Source organism: Larus michahellis, chromosome W (genome assembly GCF_964199755.1).
Source record: "Larus michahellis chromosome W, bLarMic1.1, whole genome shotgun sequence".
Taxonomy (NCBI): Eukaryota; Metazoa; Chordata; class Aves; order Charadriiformes; family Laridae; genus Larus; species Larus michahellis.
In genome coordinates, this window is record NC_133929.1 from 4,049,157 (window position 1) to 4,071,518 (window position 22,362).

Genomic DNA, 22,362 nt, shown 5'->3' on the forward strand with positions numbered 1-22,362 from the left:
GATATAGAGGATCCAGGGCCTGCTACACCCCGACTGAAAAAGAGATATTAACAGCATATGAAGGGGTTTGAGATGCTTCAGAAATAGTTGGTACAGAAGCACAGCTCCTCTTGGCACCACGATTGCCTGTGCTGTACTGGTTGTTCAAAGGAAGGGCCCCCTCTACCCATCATGCACCCAATGCTACATGGATCACACAGTGGGACTGAATGGGGAACCCCAGCTGCCCAGGAATCCTGGAAGAGATCATGGACTGGCCAGAAGACAGAAATTTTGGAGCATTGCCCAAGGAGGTGACTCATGCCCAAGAGGCCCCACTGTATAATAAATTACCAGAAAATGAGAAACTATATGCTCTGTTTACTCATGGTCCTGTTGTATTGGGGGAAACCATCAGAACTGGAAAGCTGCTGTGAGGAGTCCCACACAACAAGTTGCAGAAACTGTCACAGGAGAAGGCGAGTCGAGTCAGTTTGCCGAAGCAAAAGCCATCCAGCTGGCCCTAGAGATTGCTGAATGAGAAAAGTGGACAGCACTTTGTACTGATTCATGGATGGTGGCAAATGCCCTGTAGGGGTGGCTGCAGCAACAGAAATGGACCAACTGCAGAGGTAAACCCATCTGGGCTGCTGCACTGTGGCAGGACATCGCTGTTCGTGTGGAAAACACTGCTGTAAAGGTACGTCATGCAGATGCTCACATGTCAAAGAGCCGCACAACCAAAGAACATTCAAACAAAGAGCAGGTAGGCCAGGTTGCCAGAACTGAATTGCCTCAGGTGGACCTGGACTGGGAGTGTAAGGGTAGGCTATTTGTAGCTTGGTGGGCCCGTGAAACATTGGGACATCTAGGGAGAGATGCAACCAACAGATGGGCTCGTGATTGAGGGGTGGACTTGACCACTGAAGCCATTGCACAGGTTATTCATGAATGCGAAACATGCATCATAATCAAGAGAGCCAAGTGAGTAAAGCCTCTCTGGTACAACAAATGGTGGCTAGGATGTCAATATGGGGAGGCCTGGCAGATCGATTATATCACACTGCCACAGACCTGCTGAGGCAAGCATCACATGCTTACAATGGTGGAAACTTACCCTGTAACGCATACCACCACCCGGAACACCATCCTGGGCCTTGAAAAGCAAGTTCTGTGGTGGCATGGCACTCCAGAAAGAACTGCCTCAGACAACGGGACTCATTTCCAAAATAACTACATAAGCAACCTGGGCCAAGAAACACGGCACTAGTTAGGTGTACTACATTTCCTATCACGCATCAGCCTGCAGAAAGATTGACCGATACAATGGACTCTTAAAGACCATACTGATAGCAATGGGCACTGGGACGTACAAGTGCTGGGGATGCAAATTTATCAGAAGTCACTGGTCTGGTTAACACCAGAGGATCAGATGACTGACCCGTCCCTGCCCAAACAAAACCCCTATGTGCTGTGGAAGGAGATAAGGTCGCCGTAGTGTGTGCAGGGAACTGGCTGGGAAAGACAGCTCCTCTATCAGGAAAAGGCAAACCTGTTCATGGGATTGCTTTTGTTCAAGGACTCGGGTGTACTTGGTGGATAATGCGGGAGGATGGGGAAATCTGGTGTGTACCTCAAGGAGATTTAACCTTGGGGGGAAATAACCCATGGTTTGCGTTGATTACAGGAAGTACTACAGCAGGAATCACCCGAACCAACCTGGGCCTCGCAAGAAGCTGTGCAAGTACAGCAGTGACCCAACCTGAGTTGGCTTTGGTGCCCAATAACTCAACACAACACACTGCCTCTCTTGTCCTGAGCGACCACCATAACAGATGGAGCTCAACTCATGGACTAAATAAAAATTTTTTTTACGAAAATTTTACGGACATTTTATGAGGGTGGCCCATAGACTGAGGGAATGCTACCTGTGTATATATCAAAGGATGGGAAGGGGAGAGGGAGTTAATGAGGATGTATTGGACAGTGTAAGGCCTGAGCATGAGGTAAGTGGTATGCAATAAAGGGTGGAGATTGAACTGAGTCTGGCTGGGATGGAGCTAATTTTCTTCACAGCAGCCCATATGGTGCTATATTTTGGATTTGTGACCAAAACAATGTTGATAACACACCAATAGCTTAGCTATTGCTGAACAGTGCTTACACAGTGTGAAGGATTTTTCTGTTTCTCACTGCCCCTCCCAATGGGTAGGCTGGGGGTGGACGAGAAGTTGGGAGGGGACACAACCGGGACAGCTGGCCCAAACTGAATAAAAGGATATTCCAGGCCATATAATGCTCAGCAATAAAAACAGAGGGGAGGGGGGAGTTGGGGAGGTAGCCATTGCTCGGGATACCGAGCTGGGTACCGGTCTACTTGTGGGAGGTGGTGAGTGATTGCCTTTGTATCACTTGTTTTGGTTTTTTTATTTCTTCTTCCTCTTTCCTTTGCTTCTTAAACTGTCTTTATCTCGACCCATGAGGAGCCGGAGTCAACCCACCACATGCTGCATTGGCATTTTGGCTCCAAGAGGAGAAAATAAATTAGCACAACTAGAGCATCAGCTGCCATTTTGGTGGGAGGCCTAGAATTTGACTTTAATGAATTTGACTTTTTTTAGACTGAGAATCTTTATTTGGGATAAAACTAGCATTAAAAATTACTTTCAGGTTTTCCTTTCTTTATCAGTTTTAACAGGAAATGTAACACTCGTTGAAGCAACACTACTAAGCAATGTTGAAATAGCTGTGCATAGGGCATTGAAACAGTCACTTCTCAATCTGTTTTTTGTCTACTCCAGAGGTCTCCAAAGTGGGGTGCATGCACCCCAGGGGATGCGCATGACGATCCATTGGGGTGCAGGAAGAAAATATTAGAACTTCTACTTATATCTATTTAGCTAAAACTTTAAGAAAGAAATTAACCTTTACTAATATCTAATATATATCATCTATCTATAAATATCTATCTAATATCATCTATGACAAGATGACCCGATTATTGGACGAGGGAAAGGCTGTGGACATTGTCTACCTAGACTTTCGAAAAGCATTTGACACTGTCCCCCATAGAATTCTCATGGAAAAACTGGCGGCTCATGGCCTGGATGAGCATACGATCTGCTGGATCAAGCACTGGCTGGATGGGCGGTCCCAAAGAGTGGTGGCCAATGGAGTTAAATCCAGCTGGCGGCCGGTCACAAGGGGTGTCCCTCAGGGCTCGGTGTTGGGACCATTTCTGTTTAACATTATTGATGACCTTGATAAGGACATGGAGTGTATCATCAGCAAGTTTGCAGATGACACGAAGCTAAGCGGGAGTGTTGATCTGCATGAGGGTAGGGAGGCTCTACAGAGAGACTTGGATAGATTGGACCGATGGGCCAATGCTAACGGGATGAGCTTCCGCAAGGCCAAGTGCCGGCTCCTGCACTTGGGCCACAACAACCCCACGCATCGCTACAGGCTTGGGGAAGTGTGGCTGGAGAGCTGCCCGGCAGAAAAGGACCTGGGGGTTCTAATTGACAAGCGGCTGAGCATGAGCCAGCAGTGTGCCCAGGTGGCCAAGAGGGCCAACGGCATCCTGGCTTGTATTAGAAATAGTGTGACCAGCAGAAGGAGGGAGGTGATTGTCCCCCTGTACTCAGCACTGGTGAGGCCACACCTTGAGTATTGCGTCCAGTTCTGGGCACCTCAATACGAGAGAGATCTCGAGGTGCTGGAGCGAGCGCAGAGGAGGGCAACGAAGGTGGTGAAGGGCCTGCAGAATAAATCTTATGAGGAGCGATGGAAGGAGCTGGGACTGTTTAGTTTGAGGAAGAGGAGGCTGAGGGGAGACCTCATCACTCTCTACAACTACTTGAAAGGACACTGTAGAGAGGCTGGTGCTGGTCTCTTCTCACGGGTAATTAGTGATAGAACGAGAGGGAATGGGTTCAAGCTGCAGCAGGGTAGGTTTAGGCTGGACATTAGGAAAAAATTCTTCCCAGAAAGAGTGGTCAGACACTGGAATAGGCTGCCCAGGGAGGTGGTGGAGTCACCATCCCTGGATGTGTTTGAGAGTCGTTTAGATGTGGTGTTAGCGGATATGGTGTAAGGGAGACCTTTGTAGAGTGGAGATGATGGTTGGACTCGATGATCCCAAGGGTCTTTTCCAACCTAAATGATTCTATGATTCTATGATTCTATATGGATTGGCACTGGTGCCCTCAGTCCGTATGTCAGATGGCTATGTGTCAGGTGCTGTATGCAAGGTGTCCTGGGGGAAGAGTGGGTGGGTGTTCCACAACACAGAGGGGTTCACAGTGGCACCCTCATTCATTTGTTCGCTTTCAGCATATTGCGATATAGTGCAGTTTATGTGTGCCAAGATAAGTGGATTTGCAGATTATATTATCTAGTTTGACCTAAACTAACCCTCACAGAATGGACATGTGGCTTTAAAAGATTCCTGCAAAGAAACCACAGATTGAAGATAATACTAATAATGCGAGCACACGCAAACTACAAGAAAATGGCAGAGCTGATACTTCTATCCTAGCAGGAGTACTCTCTGTCAGCCACATTACGAGGTAAGAACAATGACGATCTAATCAGATCTGACAAGAAGTTGGCCAAAACACCTCAAAATTATCAAGAAGACGATTTGAAATATGGATTTACATCCACTATTGTCAATGTTGAACCTCACCCTAAGTGTATATTGTGCCTTGATATATTAGCTAATGATAGTATGAAGCCATCACAATTAGCAAGACATTTAAAAACTAAACATTCAGAACATGAAGACAAACCTCTACAATTTTTTCAGCGATGTTTCAAGTCATGTGATACTCCCACATACCATTGGGGAAACACTTGTTCTTCCTGCCGCAGTAAAAATGGCTGAAATAGTACACAGAAAACAATATGGCAACAAACTAAAATGCATGCCTTTGCCAGCAAATGCCATTGGAAGATGCATAGAAAACATTGCTGAAGATTTGAAGAAACAAGTATTAGAACAAATTACACAGTGTGGGAGGGTTGCTATGCAGGTGGATGAAAGTACAGATGTTTCTAACATGTCTCAGCTTACGGTATTTGCTAGATTCTGTTTCAAGAATGAAATACACAAAGAACTACTTTTTTGTGAGCCACTAAAGGAAAGATGCACTGGAGAAGATATATTCCCGACAGTAAATTACTTCTTTAATAAAAAACAATGCTTTGGTGAAAAACTGTGCAAGTGTAACCACCAATGGAGTGGCTGCTTTGCCTGGAATAAAAAAAAGGATTCCGGGATAAGGTTACAGAGATAGCACCACACGTGGAACTCATTCACTTCATCATTCATAGGCAAGCTATTGCAGCAAAGATGTTGGAGCCAGAAGTGCACAAAGTGCTACACAATGCCATCAATGTGGTTAAGTTTATAGAAATAAGACCTGTAAATAGTAGCATATTTACAATACTTTGTATCACAATACTTTGTATTGTGGTACAATACCTTTTGTACCACACAGAGGTTTGATGGTTATCTTGTGGCAAAGTGTTTGTCCTGGTTTGAGGTAAAACAGAACCAATTTTCTGGTTTGTAATTTTACTTTTTAGCTGGGCCTCTTCTAACCGACTAAAGTCTGAAATTAACAGCATATTGTTCAGACACTGTTCACTCTCAGAGTGATAAGCCAGTTTGTGCCAAGGAATGGTAGGCACAGAGGCTCTTGCTTAGACTTATTGCTATAACATCCAAGGTCAGCTCACTTCGCTGTTTGCCCCGTTAGAGGGTCGGAAGCGGAGCAGCGCAGAGGGGTCCCACCTGCAGGGAGGAGCGGACAGGACAGGTGACCCAAAACTGACCAACAGGGCATTCCATCCCATCTGCCCCATGCTCAGTATAAAAGCTGAGGGAGCAAAGGGGCAAGCCTCTTTCTTCAGTGGCCGACATCTGAGGAGGACCCTGTCTGTTCGTCTGCCTTTGATCCCGATCCGAGCATTCCTGACTCCAGATCCAGAATCCTGCTCCTGTCTGTCGCTGACTCCAGTCTGGGACTTTCCCTGTGCCTGCTGGTGACGCGACCGTCATCCTGGGAGCTGGATACAGTTTTGTATATATTGTGCACTTTTTTTAATTATTATTTATTATTTCATTGTTTATTAATATTTTCATTAAAGTAGTTTAGTTCTTTTTCTAAACTCGTAAATCTCCTTATCTCTTCCTCTCCTCTCTTTGGAGAGAGGGAGGGGAGGGACATCTGTCATTCTGATTGGCCAATCCGGCCAAAACCATGACAGTGTTTAAAAGAGTTGTCGAACTTAAAGATGTCACGCATTTTTCTTTCACAGAAAGACAAGTGTTCCAAATTTGCTGACCTTTTCTGTGATGACAAGTGGCTGCCAGTAGTATGGCACTTATTTGTGAAAAAAATAAACACACTTAATGTGTCCCTTCAAAGTGAAGGGAACATTTTAACAAGGCATGAGAAAGTAACTGCTTTTTGAAAGAAACTCATGCTATGGAGAGGACATTTTGGAAATGGCTTTTTGGAAACGTTTCCATCATTATACGACTTTGTTGCTGAAAATGATGCAAGTGTGTCACCTATAAAAACTCTTGTATCCATACACTTAAAAAACTTGGAAGCAGAATTTCCTAACCTGTTGAGAAATCTTCCAAATGAAGAGTTTCAGTGGGTTTTGAACCCGTTTGTTAAAAACATACAAACACAACACCTTCCAATTAGTTTGCAAGAACAACTGATTGACATCGTGGAAGATGGAAATTTACTAGCCATATTTCAAGAAGAACCTTTGCATAATTAGTGAATGGGAGTGATAAATGTGATAACGGAGAAGCTGCTGCCCGAGCATTCACACACCATTCATGGTGTAAAACACACACACTTACTCTCGGGCGCACTTCCTTCTTCTTCAGGCTTGACCCTGGATTTCCCACAGCAGAGTCTCAGGCATTGGATTTTACAAAATAATTAATTTAATTGAAAGGCACAGCAGTATGGACAGCCCAGGCTGGGCACCACCAAAGGGAGGGACGCCGTGTGGAATAATTACTAAATTGGCTAAAAATCATAGAATCATAGGGTTGGAAGGGACCTCCGGAGATCATCTAGTCCAACCCCCCTGCCAGAGCAGGGTCACCCAGAGCAGGGTGCACAGGAACACGTCCAGGCGGGTTTGGAATGTCTCCAGAGACGGAGACTCCACCACCTCTCTGGGCAGCCTGTGCCAGGGCTCTGCCACCCTCAAAGTAAAGAAGTTCCTCCTCATGTTTAGGTGGAACTTCCTATGCTCAAGTTTGTGCCCATTGCCTCTTGTCCTGTCCCCAGGCACCACTGAAAAGAGCCTGGCCCCATCCTCCTGACACCCCCCCTTTCAGTATTTATGAGCGTTGATAAGGTCCCCCCTCAGCCGTCTTTTTTCCAGACTGAAGAGACCCAAATCCCTCAGCCTTTCTTCATAAGAGAGGTGTTCCAGTCCCCTCAGCATCTTGGTAGCCCTTTGCTGCACCCTCTCCAGCAGTTCCCTGTCCCTCTTGAACCAGGGAGCCCAGAACTGGACACAGTACTCCAGATGTGGCCTCACCAAGGCAGAGTAGAGGGGGAGGATGACCTCCCTCGACCCACTGGCCGCACTCTTCTTGATGCAGCCCAGGGTGCCATTGGTCTTCTTGGCCACCAGGGCACATTGCTGGCTCATGGTCATCCTGTTGTCCACCAGGACTCCCAGGTCTCTTTCCACCGAGCTGCTCTCCAGCAGGTCAGCCCCCAACCTGTACTGGTGCAGGGGGTTAATCCTCCCCAGGTGCAGCACCCTACGCTTGCCCTTGTTGAATTTCAGAAGGTTCCTCTCTGCCCAACTCTCCAGCCTGTCCAGGTCTCTCCATATGGCGGCACGGCCTTCCACTGTGTCAGCCACCCCCCCCAGCTTTGTGTCATCACAAACTTGCTGAGGGTGCCCTCTATCCCCTCATCCAGGCCATTGATGAGTATATTGAAGAGGACGGGGCCCAGTACTGACCCCTGGGGAACACCACTCGTCACTGACCTCCAACTAGACTCTGTGCCCCTAATCACGACCCTCTGAGCTCTGTCTTTCAACCAGTTATCTATCCACCTTACTGTCCATTCATCTAACCCGCACTTCCTAAGCTTCCCTATGAGGATGCTGTGGGAGACCATGTTGAAAGCCTTGCTGAAGTCAAGGTAGACCACGTCTACCGCCCTCCCCTCATCTCTCCATCCAGTCATGCCATCGTAGAAGGCTATCAGATTAGTCAGACATGATTCCCCCTTGGTGAATCCGTGTTGACTACTTCCGATAGCTTGCTTTTCCTCCACATGCCTTGAGATGACGCCCAGAACGAGCTGTTCCATCATCTTTCCAGGGATGGAGGTGAGGCTGACCGGCCTGTCGTTCCCTGGGTCCTCCTTCTTGCCCTTTTTGAAGACTGGAGTGACATTGGCTTTCCTCCAGTCCCCAGGCACCTCGCCTGTTCTCCAGGACCTTTCAAAAATGATGGAGAGTGGCCCAGCAATGACTTCCGCCAGCTCCCTCAGCACTCTCGGGTGCATCCCATCGGGGCCCATGGACTTGTGAATATCTAATTGACCTAATTGATCTCTCACTCGATCCTCCTCAACCCAAGGGAAGTCGTCTTCTTTCCCCGTTACTTTCCCCAAGGCCTAGGTCTCCTGAGGGCTGGGCCAAGCAGTAAAGACCGAAGCAAAGAAGGCATTCAGTAACTCCGCCTTCTCCGCATCCTCCATCACCATGGCTCCTGTCTCATTCAACAGTGGGCCCACAACTTCTCTGGTCTTCCTTTTGCTTCCAATGTACTTGTAGAAGCCCTTCCTGTTGACCTCGATATCCCTGGCCAGGTTTAATTCCAAGGCGGCCTTGGCTTTCCTTGTTTCATCCCTGCACGCCTTGGCGGCATTCTTGTAATCCTCCCAAGGGGTCAGTCCCTTCTTCCACTTACTGTAAACTCCCTTCTTCCACTTGAGCTTTTTCAGAAGCTCCCTGCTCAACCATGCAGGTCTCCTGCGTCCCTTGGCCGATTTCCTGCTCTTAGGGATGCACCGATCCTGAGCTTGGAGGAAGTGGTCTTTGAATACCAACCAGCTTTCTTGAGCCCCTTTGCCTTCCAGAGCCCTAGCCCACGGGATCTCTCCAAGCAGTTTCTTGAAGAGGTCAAAGTTAGCCCTCCTGAAGTCCAAGGTTGTGATTTTACTTCTTGTTGTTTTGTGCATAGTACCCATGATCCTGAACTGTATCTTCTCGTGATCACTACAGCCAAGGCTGCCCCCAACCTTCATGTCCCCCACCAGTCCCTCTGTGTTTGTCAGTACCAGGTCCAGGAGTGCTCCTCTCCTTGTTGGCTCCTGTACCACCTGTGTCAAAAAGTTATCATCAATGCACTGGAGGAGCCTCCTGGCCTGTGCGTGCCTGGCTGTGTGGTCTTCCCAGCAGATATCAGGGTGATTGAAGTCCCCCATGAGAACCAGGGCCTGCGATTGCGAGGCTACTGTCAGCTGTCTGTAGAAGGCCTCATCAGCTTCCCCATCCTGATCAGGTGGCCTGTAATAAACACCCACAACAGTGTCCCTCATATTTGCCTGCCCCTTAATCCTTACCCATAAGCTCTCGACTCTCTCTTCATCCGCCCCTAGTGAGAGCTCGATGCATTCCAGGTGCTCTCTCACATAAAGAGCAACTCCACCACCACGCCTCGCTGGCCTGTCTTTCCTGAAAAGGACATAGCCATCCATGACGGCGTTCCAGTCACGTGAGCTGTCCCACCACGTCTCAGTAATTGCAATGAGATCGTGGCCCTGCGACCGCACACAGATCTCCAGCTCTTCCTGCTTATTCCCCGTGCTGCGTGCATTGGTGTATAAGCATTTCAGAGAGGGAGTCGTGTGTGTAGTTTTGACCCTTGAGATGTGCTGTGCCTTCTGGCTGTCAGAAATACTGGCACGCTCTCCCACAAGTGCTGAGCAACTACGCTCTGGCACCTCACCAGCAAGCCCAGTACCGTTCCCACCCCCCTTCAAATCTAGTTTAAAGCCCTATCAATGAGCCCTGATAACTCTTGTCCTAGAACCCTTTTTCTCCTGGAAGTCAAGGTATTCCCGCCTGTTACCAGCAGGCCTGGCGTTCTTCCATTTGGATCTACTAATCTTTGTATCTTTCTCTCTAAATAGTCTTCAGTTCAATCCATGCTTTGGTTCTTTCTTTCTTTCTTGATCCTTAGCACTAAAATGCTATTTCAGGCAGCAAATCTATTTCTACAGCACAGTGAACTCTGGATATTTCATTTTCAGCCCTGATATGTGACACAACAGCATTCACATCAGTCACTGTTTATCTATCTTCCATATTCAGTTAGTGAGGTTGGATATAGCAACAGCCGGAAATTCCACACAGTGTGCAGAATGAAACATCTTTGATGGAGGACAGGAAGAAGACATTTCTTGATTTCTGGCCTGCCAATCTCCTTACATCTGAATTATATTGAGGGAAATTTTAAAATTATGGAGATCCCTGCAAGCATTCACTTCCAGTGCATCAAGTCTTTAATGCTGTCTGAAAAAAATTTAACTCCTTAAATAAAACTTAGCACCTAACAGACTAGACTGGCACTTCAATAACATAATGCACTGCCACATTAGGGAATATGGCCTTTGCCAACTGTCCACCTGAAGTTTTGTAACTTGCATAGCTGTACAAAGACTATGTTTTATAGAATGAGATGGTGTGAGAATGTGATATCTGGGGTTCCTATTAACAACTGACTCCGTGGATACTTCCTGATATATGTGCATGTTTATGCATATGTGAGAGTACCCGTGTTGCTTCACTTCAGAGAAAAGATCAACCTGCTCCCACCAGTGCAGAAAGATAGGGGACAGTGGTTTCCCTTCAACATTTATTTAAGTGTGCTCCTGTGGCTGTATCAATATAAGAGACTGATTTTGATAGGTCCTCCAGCAATCCCCACGTTGGATACTTGCCAAAAGGCCAATTATCTACGCTGATGTTTTAGTAATTATTCCATCAATGCTAACAACAAGGGAAGTACTAATACAGATAGATTGCTGGCATTTGAACCACTGTCATTTAGGTGTGCTTTGAGAACTGTTCAAAAGTTTTAGTAGCAGAGACACAACTAACAGCCCTTGACATAATCCTCAGCAAACCCAACTAAAGGAAAACAGCACCATCAATCTCCTATCCTACTATATTGTTAAGTACCTGTACTTGCCCTAGCTAATACTATAACATGTGAGTACAAGAAGCGAGGAGTCATAAAAAAAAATGCTATAGTATTAGCATGAGAAGCAGTGATCATCAGTTTTGCACTGTCTAAATCCATCAAACCACCTACATATCCTCCTCTGGATGGACAGTGTTCCACTGTACCAACTCAGCAGGGATTTCTGCATTTTGTTTGTCACATGAGGATGCTGGTCTCTGTTTAGATTCTTTCCTTTTCCCAGATGATGTGACTAAATGAAGCCTTTCCCTTCCACAATAATAATCCAACATTTGAATCACAGAAGGATAACACCTTTAGCAAAACAAAGGCGTTAAAAAGCCTAGAGAAGATATGCTACTTATCATAATGTCCTTACCATGAAGAGATCAAATTCCTCTTCATGCCGAGCAATCATCTGATTCAGAGTCTCATCATCAGGAACTTCATCTTCTTCCTATTTAAATAGAAAAAGGCATTAGAAAAATACAAAGCAATGTCCAAAGAGAGGCAACCATTTGCATTGAGACACTGCTGCACTGATCTCTCTCTCTCAAAAGGAGTGTGAAACGCTCAAATGAAAACTAAAAATTTGAAAGTGCCTGGCTGTTCATCAATTCAGCAGTAACACAAAATAGACTTAATCAAAGACGGCACCTCAATTCGAGAGAGATATCGAGGTGCTGGAGCGAGCGCAGAGGAGGGCAACGAAGCTGGTGAAGGGCCTGCAGAATAAATCTTATGAGGAGCGATGGAAGGAGCTGGGACTGTTTAGTTTGAGGAAGAGGAGGCTGAGGGGAGACCTCATCACTCTCTACAACTACTTGAAAGGACACTGTAGAGAGGCTGGTGCTGGTCTCTTCTCACAGGTAATTAGCGATAGAACAAGAGGGAATGGGTTCAAGCTGCAGCAGGGTAGGTTTAGGCTGGACATTAGGAAAAAGTTCTTCCCAGAAAGAGTGGTCAGACACTGGAATAGGCTGCCCAGGGAGGTGGTGGAGTCACCATCCCTGGATGTGTTTGAGACTCGTTTAGATGTGGTGTTAAGGGATGTGGTGTAGGGGAGAACTTTGTAGAGTGGAGTTGATGGTTGGACTCGATGATCCCAAGGGTCTTTTCCAACCTAAATGATTCTATGATTCTATGATTCTATGACAATTAGGACTTCTTATCACTTTCATATATTGAGAATGAGGAAGTGAGCAAACATGCAACCAGGAAATTTTGGTTCGTGTTTTTTTTAGGGTCACAAGCACAATTAGTTGTCAGCTTGTTTTTCAGTTAAAACATACACATTTCCATTCTGCTGCTCTACAGCACTCCCCCAGTAATAGCATTCTACACTATGAGGTCTTTACTGTCAAAGCAGAAGGAAAACAATCCCGAAAAAAGATAATTCCTAGAAACAAAGCCTGCCCAATCCATATTTCTGTAGACCACTGTCCACCCACAAAGTGAGATGTGAATCATAGAATCATAGAATATCTTGAGTTGGAAGGGACCCATAAGGATCATCGAGTCCAACTCCCTGCTCCTTGCAGGACTACCTAAAAATAAACCATATGACTAAGAGCATCGTCCAGATACTCCTTGAACTCTGACAGGCTTGGTGCTGTGACCACTTCCCTGGGGAGCCTGTTCCAGTAACTGACCACCCTCTCAGTGAAGAACCTTTTCCTAATGTCCAATCTGAACTTCCCCTGACGCAGCTTTAAGCCATTCCATCACATCCTATTGCTGGTCACCAAAGATCAGCACCTCCCCCTCCGCTGCCCCCATTGAGGAAGTTGTAGACTGCCATGAGGTCACCCCTCAGCCTTCTCTAATCCGAACAAAGCCAGTGACCTCATAAGTCTTGCCCTCGAGACCTTTCACTATCTTGATCACCCTCCCCTGGGCACACTCTAATAGTTTGATGTCCTTCTTATATTGAGGCACCCAAAACCGCACACAGTACTCGAGGTGGGGCCACACCAGTGCAGTGTAGAGTGGGACAATCACCTCCCTCAACCAGCTAGCTATGCTGTGCTTGTTGCACCCCAGGACACGGTTGGCCCTTTTTGGCTGCCAGGGCACACTGCTAACTCATATTCAGCTTGCCATCAACCCAGACCCCCAGATCTCTTTCCATGGGGCTGCTCTCCAGCCTCTTGTCCCCCAGTTTGTACGTATAACCAGGATTACCCCATCCCAGGTGGAGAATCCAGCACTCGCTCTTGTTAAATTTCATACGGTTGGTGATTGCCCAGCTCTCCAGTCTATCCAGATCTCTCTGTAAGGCCTCTCTACCCTCGAGGGAGGCCACAAATCCTCCTAGTTTAGTATCATTGGCAAACGTACTTAACGTACATGTGATTTCTGCATCCAGATCATTTATAAAAATGTTAAAGAGCACTGGCCCTAAAATTGAGCCCTGGGGAACCCCACTGGTGACTGGCTGCCAGACCGATGTAACTTTCTAACTCTTTGAGCCTGACCCATCAGCCAATTGTTCACCCAATGTATTATGGACTTGTCTAGCTGTGTGCCGGACATTTTGTCCAGAAGGATACTGTGAAAGACAGTATCAAAAGCTTTGCTAAAATCCAAAAAACCCACATCTACTGGCTTCCCTTGGTCAACTAGATGGGTGACCTTGTCATAAAAGGAAATTAAGTTAGTTAAGGAGGACTTTCCCCTCATGAACCCATGCTGGCTATGACCAATGGCTGCATTGTCTCTCAAGTGTTTTTCAATAACTCCCAGAATAACCTTCTCCATAATTTTACCAGGCACTGAAGTGAGATTGACTGTAGTTACCAGGGTCTTCCTTCTTACCCTTCTTGAAAATTGGGACAACATTTGCCAGTGGACTAGGACCTCTCCAGACTCCCAAGACCATTGAAAAATAACATAGAGGTCCCATGATAACATCGGCCAGCTCTTTCAGCACCCTGGAATGAATCCCATCGGGCCCCATAGACTCATGCGCATCCAGCTGGAGCAGCAAGTCTCAAACAACTTCAGAATGGGAATTTATCATTACCCTAGTCACGGTCTTCCAACACAGGACTCCGAGGGTCCCAGGGCCCATCATCAGTGTTGAAGACAGAGGCGAAAAAGGCATTAAACGTCTCCGCTTTGTCTGCGTCCCTATTTGTGAAGTGACTGACCCCGTCAAGCAATGGACCAATGTTATCTCTGATTCTCCTTTTGCTATTAGCATATTTTAAAAAGCCCTTTTTGCTGTCCTTCACAGTGCTGGCCAGCTTGAACTCTAATTGAGCTTTGGCCGCATGAATTTTCTCCCTACAGCAGCAAACAGCATCTCTGTAGTCCTCCCATGTCATCTGTCCTTGCTTCCAATGTCCATACACTTTCCTTTTCTGCCTAAGTTCTAGAAGAAGATCCCTGCTCAGCCAAGCTGGCCTTCCACCCCGCTTGCTTGACTTCTGACACTTTGGAATTGCCTGCTCCTGCGCTCTTAAGATGACTCTTAAAAAGTGACCAGCATTCGTGGACCCCTATACCTTCAAAAGCAGATTCCCAGGGGACCTTACTAGCTAGCTCCTTCATCAGCCCAAAGTCTGGTCTCCCCATATCCAGGGTCGAAGTTTTGCTGACAGTTTTTCTCCTATCGCCAACAATTTTAAACTCAACTACTTTGTGTTCACTGTGACCAAGACAGCCACCAATCACCACTTAGCCCACGAGTCCCTCTCTGTTTACAAACAACAAATCTAGGAGGGTACCTTTCTTAGTCAGCTCCCTTAGTACCTGCACCAAGAAGTTATCTTCAACGTGCTTCAGGAATTTCCTGGACCTGTTTGTGTTTGCTGTATGATCTTCCCAGTTGATGTCTGGGAAGTTAAAATCACCCATAAGGACAAGGGCAGCTGATCTAGAGATATCCCTTAATTCCTTGTAGAATAATTCATTGATGATTCATTAAGAAACGTCTAGATGTGGCACTTCAGGGCATGCTCTAGTGGCACAGATTGTAGGTTGTTTGGTTGGACTCGATGATCTCAAAGGTCCTTTCCAACCATGAAGATTCTAAGGATTTTAATGTCATCGTCCTGGCTGGGTGGTTGATAGTAGATTCCCACAACAGCATCCGCTTTATTTATTTTCCCCTTAATCCTTACCCAGAGGGTCTCAACCATGTCATCGCCAACTGCAAGCACCATACAATCGAACCCCTCCCTTACACACAGCACCACCCCTCTGTGTCGCCTGCCCTGCCTATCCCTCATGAAGCCTATAACTGTCCATCATGGCACACCAGTCACAGGACTCATCCCACCAGGTTTTGCTTATGCCAATGTATATGATTACCACTTCAGCTCTCACTAAATACTCATGTAATTTGTAATTCAAACATGAAATAAGTAAAGCAGTTGGAAAAGGGATAGTGTTCTGACAGTGTTCTGGTGGCATAATCTCTGTAACTGTTGGTTCCCCTCACCACCAATATTTCATACATTCAATATTTGGAAAAAGCTAGCTGTTCTTTCTGTTTGTATTTGTATTTTAGCTTGTGCCCATTGCCTGTTGTCCTGTCACTGAGAAGAGTCTGGCTCTATTTTCTTTACTTCCTCCCATCAGGTACTTAGACACATTGAGAAGATCCCTCCCGAGCCTTCTCTTCTCCAGGCTAAACAAGCCCATCTGTCTCAGTCTCTTCCTTATGTCAGATGCTCCAATCTCTTAATTATTTTAGTGGCCCTTTATTGGACTCACTCTAGTATGACCATTTCTTTCTTGTAGTTGGAAGCCCAGAACTGGACGCAGTACTCCAGATGTGGTCTCATCAGTGTTGTGTAGATACTTGGTATAGGCTCAGTTGACTCTGATGCCTCCCTTGACAGAGTTTGTTCCTCCTCAATTGTTCCCAGAGCACTATACCCATTCTGTAATTGCAAATCTGCAGGCAGAGAAGGAGTCTTCCTTCTGTTGTCAGAAGTCACAAGTTTCAGGTCTTCCCTGACATGGGAGTCTCCATCTACTGGTCATAGGATCACATGATAATTTGGGTTGGAAGGGTCCTCAGTAGGTCATTTAGTCCAACCTCCTCCTCAAAGCAGGGTCAGCTATAAGATTGGACCAGGTTGCTCAGAGCTTTATGCTCCTCTGAGCACAGCCTCTAAATGTACCTCCTTTGTATCATTTGCAAGCTTTTGCCTCTGCAGGGTCGCTGAAGACCATCTCCTGCCCATCCTCCCCCATGCTACACAGCTGTATTGGGAGCCTTGTGGAAGACATTGTATTCAAGGAGTTAAGGATCTTGAACAGGCTGTCTGCTCTAATGGGGCTTGTACTTAGGGCTTGAGAAGCCCATACGTTATTCATATAATCTGTAACTTACAATATATCTTTGGTAAAGGTAAACTGTATGTGGATCAAGGGGTGGAATGGAGAGATCCTGACTGAGAAACCATTGCACATTTAGGAGTTTGTGATCTACATAAAAGTTAAAGGGAGTAGGCCCAGGCCTGTGCTGCACTGCACGTACAGCTTGGCTTTCAGGCCTGTGTTGTGCTGCACAAATTTCTTGGCCGCAAGATAAACTCAGACAGCTCATTGTAAAAGAGGAACCTGCAGGCAGCTCCTACTTGGTAATGGTGACTACGCCACCTGCATGGCCTTGCCTTTATCTAACAGTGCAGCAACGAGTTCTCATGAGAATATCCTTTAGAAATAGAGTTGTTTTCTTGTAAGGAAATTATATAATAACTTGCAGTCTTAAGCAGTGCCAAGCTGCTCTCAAACTGTGCTCTCGCCTACCAGTTATATAGCTGCTTCCCAAGCACCAACTGAAACATCTTCTCTCTGTTTTTAACTGCCTTACCTCATTTTCTTCCTCATGTTCTAATATAGCCTGTAGAAAAGCCCTTCGCTCATGGCTTGAAGATTTCTGATCAAACATTCCAGCCTGAATAACTTTTTGATCTACATTCAGTTTATACTTTGCAGCAGCAAGTATCTTCTCTTCCACACTGTTCACAGCGCACAGTCGCAGGACTCGAACCTCATTCTGCTGACCAATTCGATGAGCTCGATCTTGGGCCTGCAAGTCCTATTAGGCAAAGAATTTGGAATGATGCATAACGTAACTATGCTACACAAATCACTCCCTGCTTAAAGGACACTGTAATGTTGGGTTTTATTAGTATAACAAAAAGAAGTGCTCAAGCTATAGTCCAGCACAAATAATCTAGCTCATTCCTGATTATCCTCCTTCTTGGGACTTCATCAGACCCAGGCAGGCAAACTGGAGAGAAAAAAATATGTGCATGGTCTGTACAATGTGAATGCAGTAAGCCACACACTTCTTGAAAGCATATGCAGTAAGTGACCAAGATAGATAGGCCACAGTGTGTAATTCTTCTCTGCCACTCAGAGTTCATGGCCTTTCAAGCCAGAAAGTAACCCTGAAGTAGAGCAACTCTCTAGTCCAGGTACAAGAACAGAGGCAACAATATAGCTAGGTATTTATTATAAAGTCCAGATATAAACCTGTGTATCTAAAGCAAACCACTATTTCTGAATATCTTAAATGCATTAGTAATTTTATGAATTGGGTCTGGCTAGAATGGAGTTAACTTTCTTCATATCAGCCTGTCAGGGGCTTGTCTGGGGTGATGCTGTGATATGGATTTGTCACCAAAAGAGTGTTGATAACACAGCAATGTTTTGGCTATTGCTGAACAGTGCTTGCACACCGTCAAGGCCTTCTCTGTTTCTCACTCTGCTCCCCCAGGGAGTAGACTGGGGATGCAAAAGAAGTTGGGAGTGGACACAGCCGAGACAGCTGACCTGAATTGGCCAAAGGGATATTCCATGCCATATAACGTCATGTTCAGCAATAAAAACTGGGCAAAATGGGGGGGGGGGGGGGGCGGGGGGGGCATGTATATGTGTTTTGGCTTCCAAGGTAGAGTAGAGTAGAATAGAATAGAATAGAATAGAATAGAATAGAATAGAATAGAATAGAATAGTTCAGTTGGAAGGGTCCTACAACGATCATCTAGTCCAACTGCCTGACCACTTCAGGGCTGACCAAAAGCTAAAGCACGTTATTAAGGGCATTGTCCAAATGCCTCTGAAACACTGACAGGCACGGGGCATCGACCTCCTCTCTAGGAAGCCCCTTCCAGTGTTTGACCACCCTCTCGGTAAAGAAATGCTTCCAAATGTCCAGTCTGAACCTCCCCTGACGTAGCTCTGAACCATTCCCACGCTTCCTGTCCCTGGATCCCAGGGAGAAGAGCTCAGCACCTCCCTCTCCACGTCCCCTCCTCAGGAAGCTGTAGAGAGCAATGAGGTTGCCCTCAGCCTCCTTCTCTCCAAACTAGGCAAACCCAGAGTCCTTAGACGCTCCTCATAGGACATGCCTTCCAGCCCTCTCACCAGCTTTGTTGTCCTCCTCTGGACGCATTTGATTACCTTAACATCCTTTTTAAATTGTGGGGCCCAGAACTGCACACAGTACTCAAGGTGAGGCCGCACCAACGCTAAATACAGCAGGATCATCACCTCTCTTATCCGGCTGGTTATGCTGTGTTTGATGCACCCCAGGATGCGGTGTGCCCTCTTGGCTGCCAGGGCACGCTGCTGACTCGCACTGAGCCTGCTGTCGACCAGCACCCCCAGATCCCTTTCTGAAGGGCTGCTCTCCAGCCACTCCTCTCCCAGTCTATACTAGTGTCCGGCATTACTCCCTCCCAGGTGCAGAATCCGGCACTTGTTCTTGCTAAATTTCATGCCACTGATGATTGTCAAATGCTCCAATCTATCCAGATCCCTCTGCAAGGCCTTTTGTCCCTCAAGAGAGTCAACAGCACCTCCCAGTTTAGTATCCTCAGCAAACTTGCTAAGGGTGCATTCAACTCCTGCATCCAGATCATTGATAAAAATATTGAAGAGACCTGGCCCTAGAACTGAGCCCTGAGGAACACCACTGGTACTGGTCCCCCTCTTGCTATTAGCACATATAAAAAAGCCTTTCTTGTTGTCTGATACAACACTGGCCAGTTTCAACTCTAGTTCAGCTTTGGCCTTTCATGTTTTCTCCCTGCATATGTGAACCATGGCTCTGTAACCTTCCTGCGAAGCCTGACCTTGCTTCCAGAGATCATACAATTTGTTTTTCCACCTGAGTTCCACGAGGGGTTCCCTGTTCAGACAAGCTGGTCTTCTGTCCCACTTGCTTGACTTTCAACACCATGGGATTGCCTGCTCCTGTGCTTTTAAAAGGTGGTTCTTAAAGACTGACCCGCACTTGTGAATTCCTAAGCTCTCAAAAGCAGATTCCCAGGGTACTCTGCTAAGTAGCTCTCCAAGTAGCTTAAAGTTTGCTCTCTTGAAATGCAGGGTAGCAACTCTGCTGTCCTTTTTTCTCATTACACTGAAAATTTTAAACTCAACCATTTTGTGATCACTGTGGCCAAGGCAGCCACCTACCATCACATCTCCCACGAGTCCTTCCCTAGTCACAAATAGCAAGTCTAGGAGGGCATATTTCCTAATTGGCTCACTGAATACTTGTGACAAGAAATTTTCTTCCACAAACTTCAGGAATTTCACAGGCTTGCTTGTCGCAGTGGTATGATATTCCCAGTTGATGTCTGGGAAGATGAAATCTCCCACAAGGACAAGGTCTACCAATCTAGAGATTTCTCCTAATTGCCTATAGAATAACTCATCGGTGCTATCATCCTGGCTGGGCAATTGATAGTAGACACCCACTACGACATCTGCTTTGTTTTCCATCCCCCTAATCCTCACCCAGAGGCTCTCAACCACATCATCCCTAACTGTAAGGGCTGTACAGCCAAACCTCTCCCTTACGCAGAGTGCAACTCCTCCACCTCGCCTGCCCTGCCTATCCCTCCTGAACACCCTGTAGCCCTCCATCCCAGCACTCCAGTTGTGGGACTCATTCCACCAAGTCTCACTAATACTAATGATACCGTGGCTCTGGGAATGGACCAACACTTCCAGTTCATCCTGTTTGTTTCTCATACCATGTGCATTGGTGTACAGGCATTTCAGATGTGCTTCTAAGCCCTTCATGCTCCCAGGAGCAGAGTAAATGGTCCCACTAGCATTGCCAGCCTCAGGCAATGCCATGCCAGCCCTTGGCTTACTTTCAGCTCTCCTGATGGTATCCCCTCCCCCCATTGATTCTAGTTTCAAGCCCTCTCAATCAGTCCTGCCAGCTTACAAGCAAAGATGCATTTCCCCATCGAGTCAGGTGGGTCCCGTCAGGCCCCAGCATACCTTGCGTTTCAAAGACTCTTCCATGGTTATAAAAAACAAAGTTCTGGCAGAGGCACCAGTCCTGGAGCCAGGTATTGATGTCTTGAGCATGCTTGTTTGTTCCAACGTCTCTTTTATATCTGTCCTTCACTTATTAAACTGTCTTTACGTCAACCCAGGACTTTTCACCCTTTTGGTCTTCTGATTCTCTCCCCCATTCCACTAAGGGGCTAGGAAGCAAGTGACTGTGTGGGTGCTTTTTGTGGGGCACCAAAAAGGACTGTGGTGGGATGACCTCAGGCAACAGCCCGTAAGATGGGGAGAAAATAGAAGGAAAGTGAGAAGAATGGTTGATCGAAATAAAGACAGTTTAATAGGTGAAGAAAAATCTGTGCGTGCAAGTAAAGCAGAAGAAGGAATTTATTTACTATTTCCTTTTGGCAGGCAGATGTCCAGCCCCTTCCTGGAAAGCAGGACCTCAGCATGCATAACAGTTGCTTGGGAAGACAAACACCATGACCACAAACATCCCCACTTCCTCCTCCTTTCCTTGAGTTTTTATTGCTGAGCATGACATCATATGGTATAGAATATCCCTTTGGTCAGTCTGAGTCAACTGTCCTGGCTGTGTCCCCTCCCAGCTTTTCACTCACTCCCAGTCTACTCGTTGGTGGGGCAGAGTAGGAAAAATCAAAAGCCTTGTGGCCATGCAAGCACTATTCAGCAACAGTGCGTACATTATCAACACTGGTTTGGTCACAAATCCAAAATACAGCACCATACGGGCTGCTATGAAGAAAATTAACTCCATCCCAGCCAGACCCAGTATAGACTCTAGAAGAACAGAGGCAACAATATAGCTGGATATATATCATAAAATCAAGCTATAGAACTGTGTATCTAAAGCAAATCACTATTCCTGAGAATCTTAAATGCATTAGTAATCTTAGAAATTATTTCATCTGCTGCATGAGCTTTTACTTTGAATGTAGAGCCATTTATTAGTGCCTTAAGATTAAAGGGTGAACAAAGTTATACCAATGAAACAGAAAATGCAGAGTGTAAGACTCTAAATTTGAGGATTCCCTTACACTCAGAAAAAATATATATGCAGACACAGTATCACTTTACAGATTTAAAATAAAATACTACTTGATTGTAGCAGTTTGCCTTACCAATTCTTCTCAAAGCAGCATTTTATGATATACTTTAATTTCACTGTCAATCTTCCCAAATTAAAACACAAAGCCTAAAAAAGCACAAAAATTATTTCAATATTACATGAAGATAATTAAATAAAAATAACCTGATGAGGATTCCAATCACTATCAAAGATTATAACAGTGTCAGCAGCCTGAAGGTTCAAGCCCAGCCCTCCTGCCCTTGTACTCAGCAAGAAGATGAAGTACTGTGAGCCCGGTTCATTAAACTTTTTCAGCAGGGCAGCTCGATCCTCCGATTTTGTTGTACCTGAGAAGAAATTAAAAAAGAAATAAAAAGAAACCCTATGACAAAGATCTTCTACCAAAATAATTTAAAAGCAATCTTAGTTGTTTAAGATACACGTGAAAGGGAAATTTTAGCTCACTTGTTCTTTGCCATCTCAGCTATATTTTCTATAATACAGATGCAAACTCTAACCACGGATGTTTCAGCCAACTGTCTATAGCACTTAGGAGGAGGGTTCCCAAACTTTTATTTTAAGTAGGCTTGACATTTCAAAAGGGGACTTTGAAAAGATGCAATTATCTATTTGACAACATTTTATGACCGACAAGTTTCAATAGATGATATACACAGGCAAAATGGAGCTTCAGTTTTGATTAAGGCCTTATGAGCACTCACAGAATCTAAATATTTTAAAAACTGTATGTGTACACAAA

General features: G+C 45.8%; 1 protein-coding gene across 2 annotated transcripts in view; it reads right to left on the reverse strand.

The window, feature by feature from the left end:
• LOC141735680 (putative global transcription activator SNF2L2) overlaps positions 1–22,362 on the reverse strand; it is a 186,360-nt gene that overhangs the window by 59,449 nt on the left and 104,549 nt on the right. For both annotated transcript variants that reach the window (XM_074568739.1, XM_074568738.1), the window contains exons 5-6: positions 21,786–21,949; positions 11,616–11,693 (exon numbers count right to left, since the gene is read on the reverse strand). In XM_074568739.1, the coding sequence (XP_074424840.1) occupies positions 11,616–11,693; positions 21,786–21,949 (242 nt within the window). The remainder of the gene's footprint in view (positions 1–11,615; positions 11,694–21,785; positions 21,950–22,362) is intronic.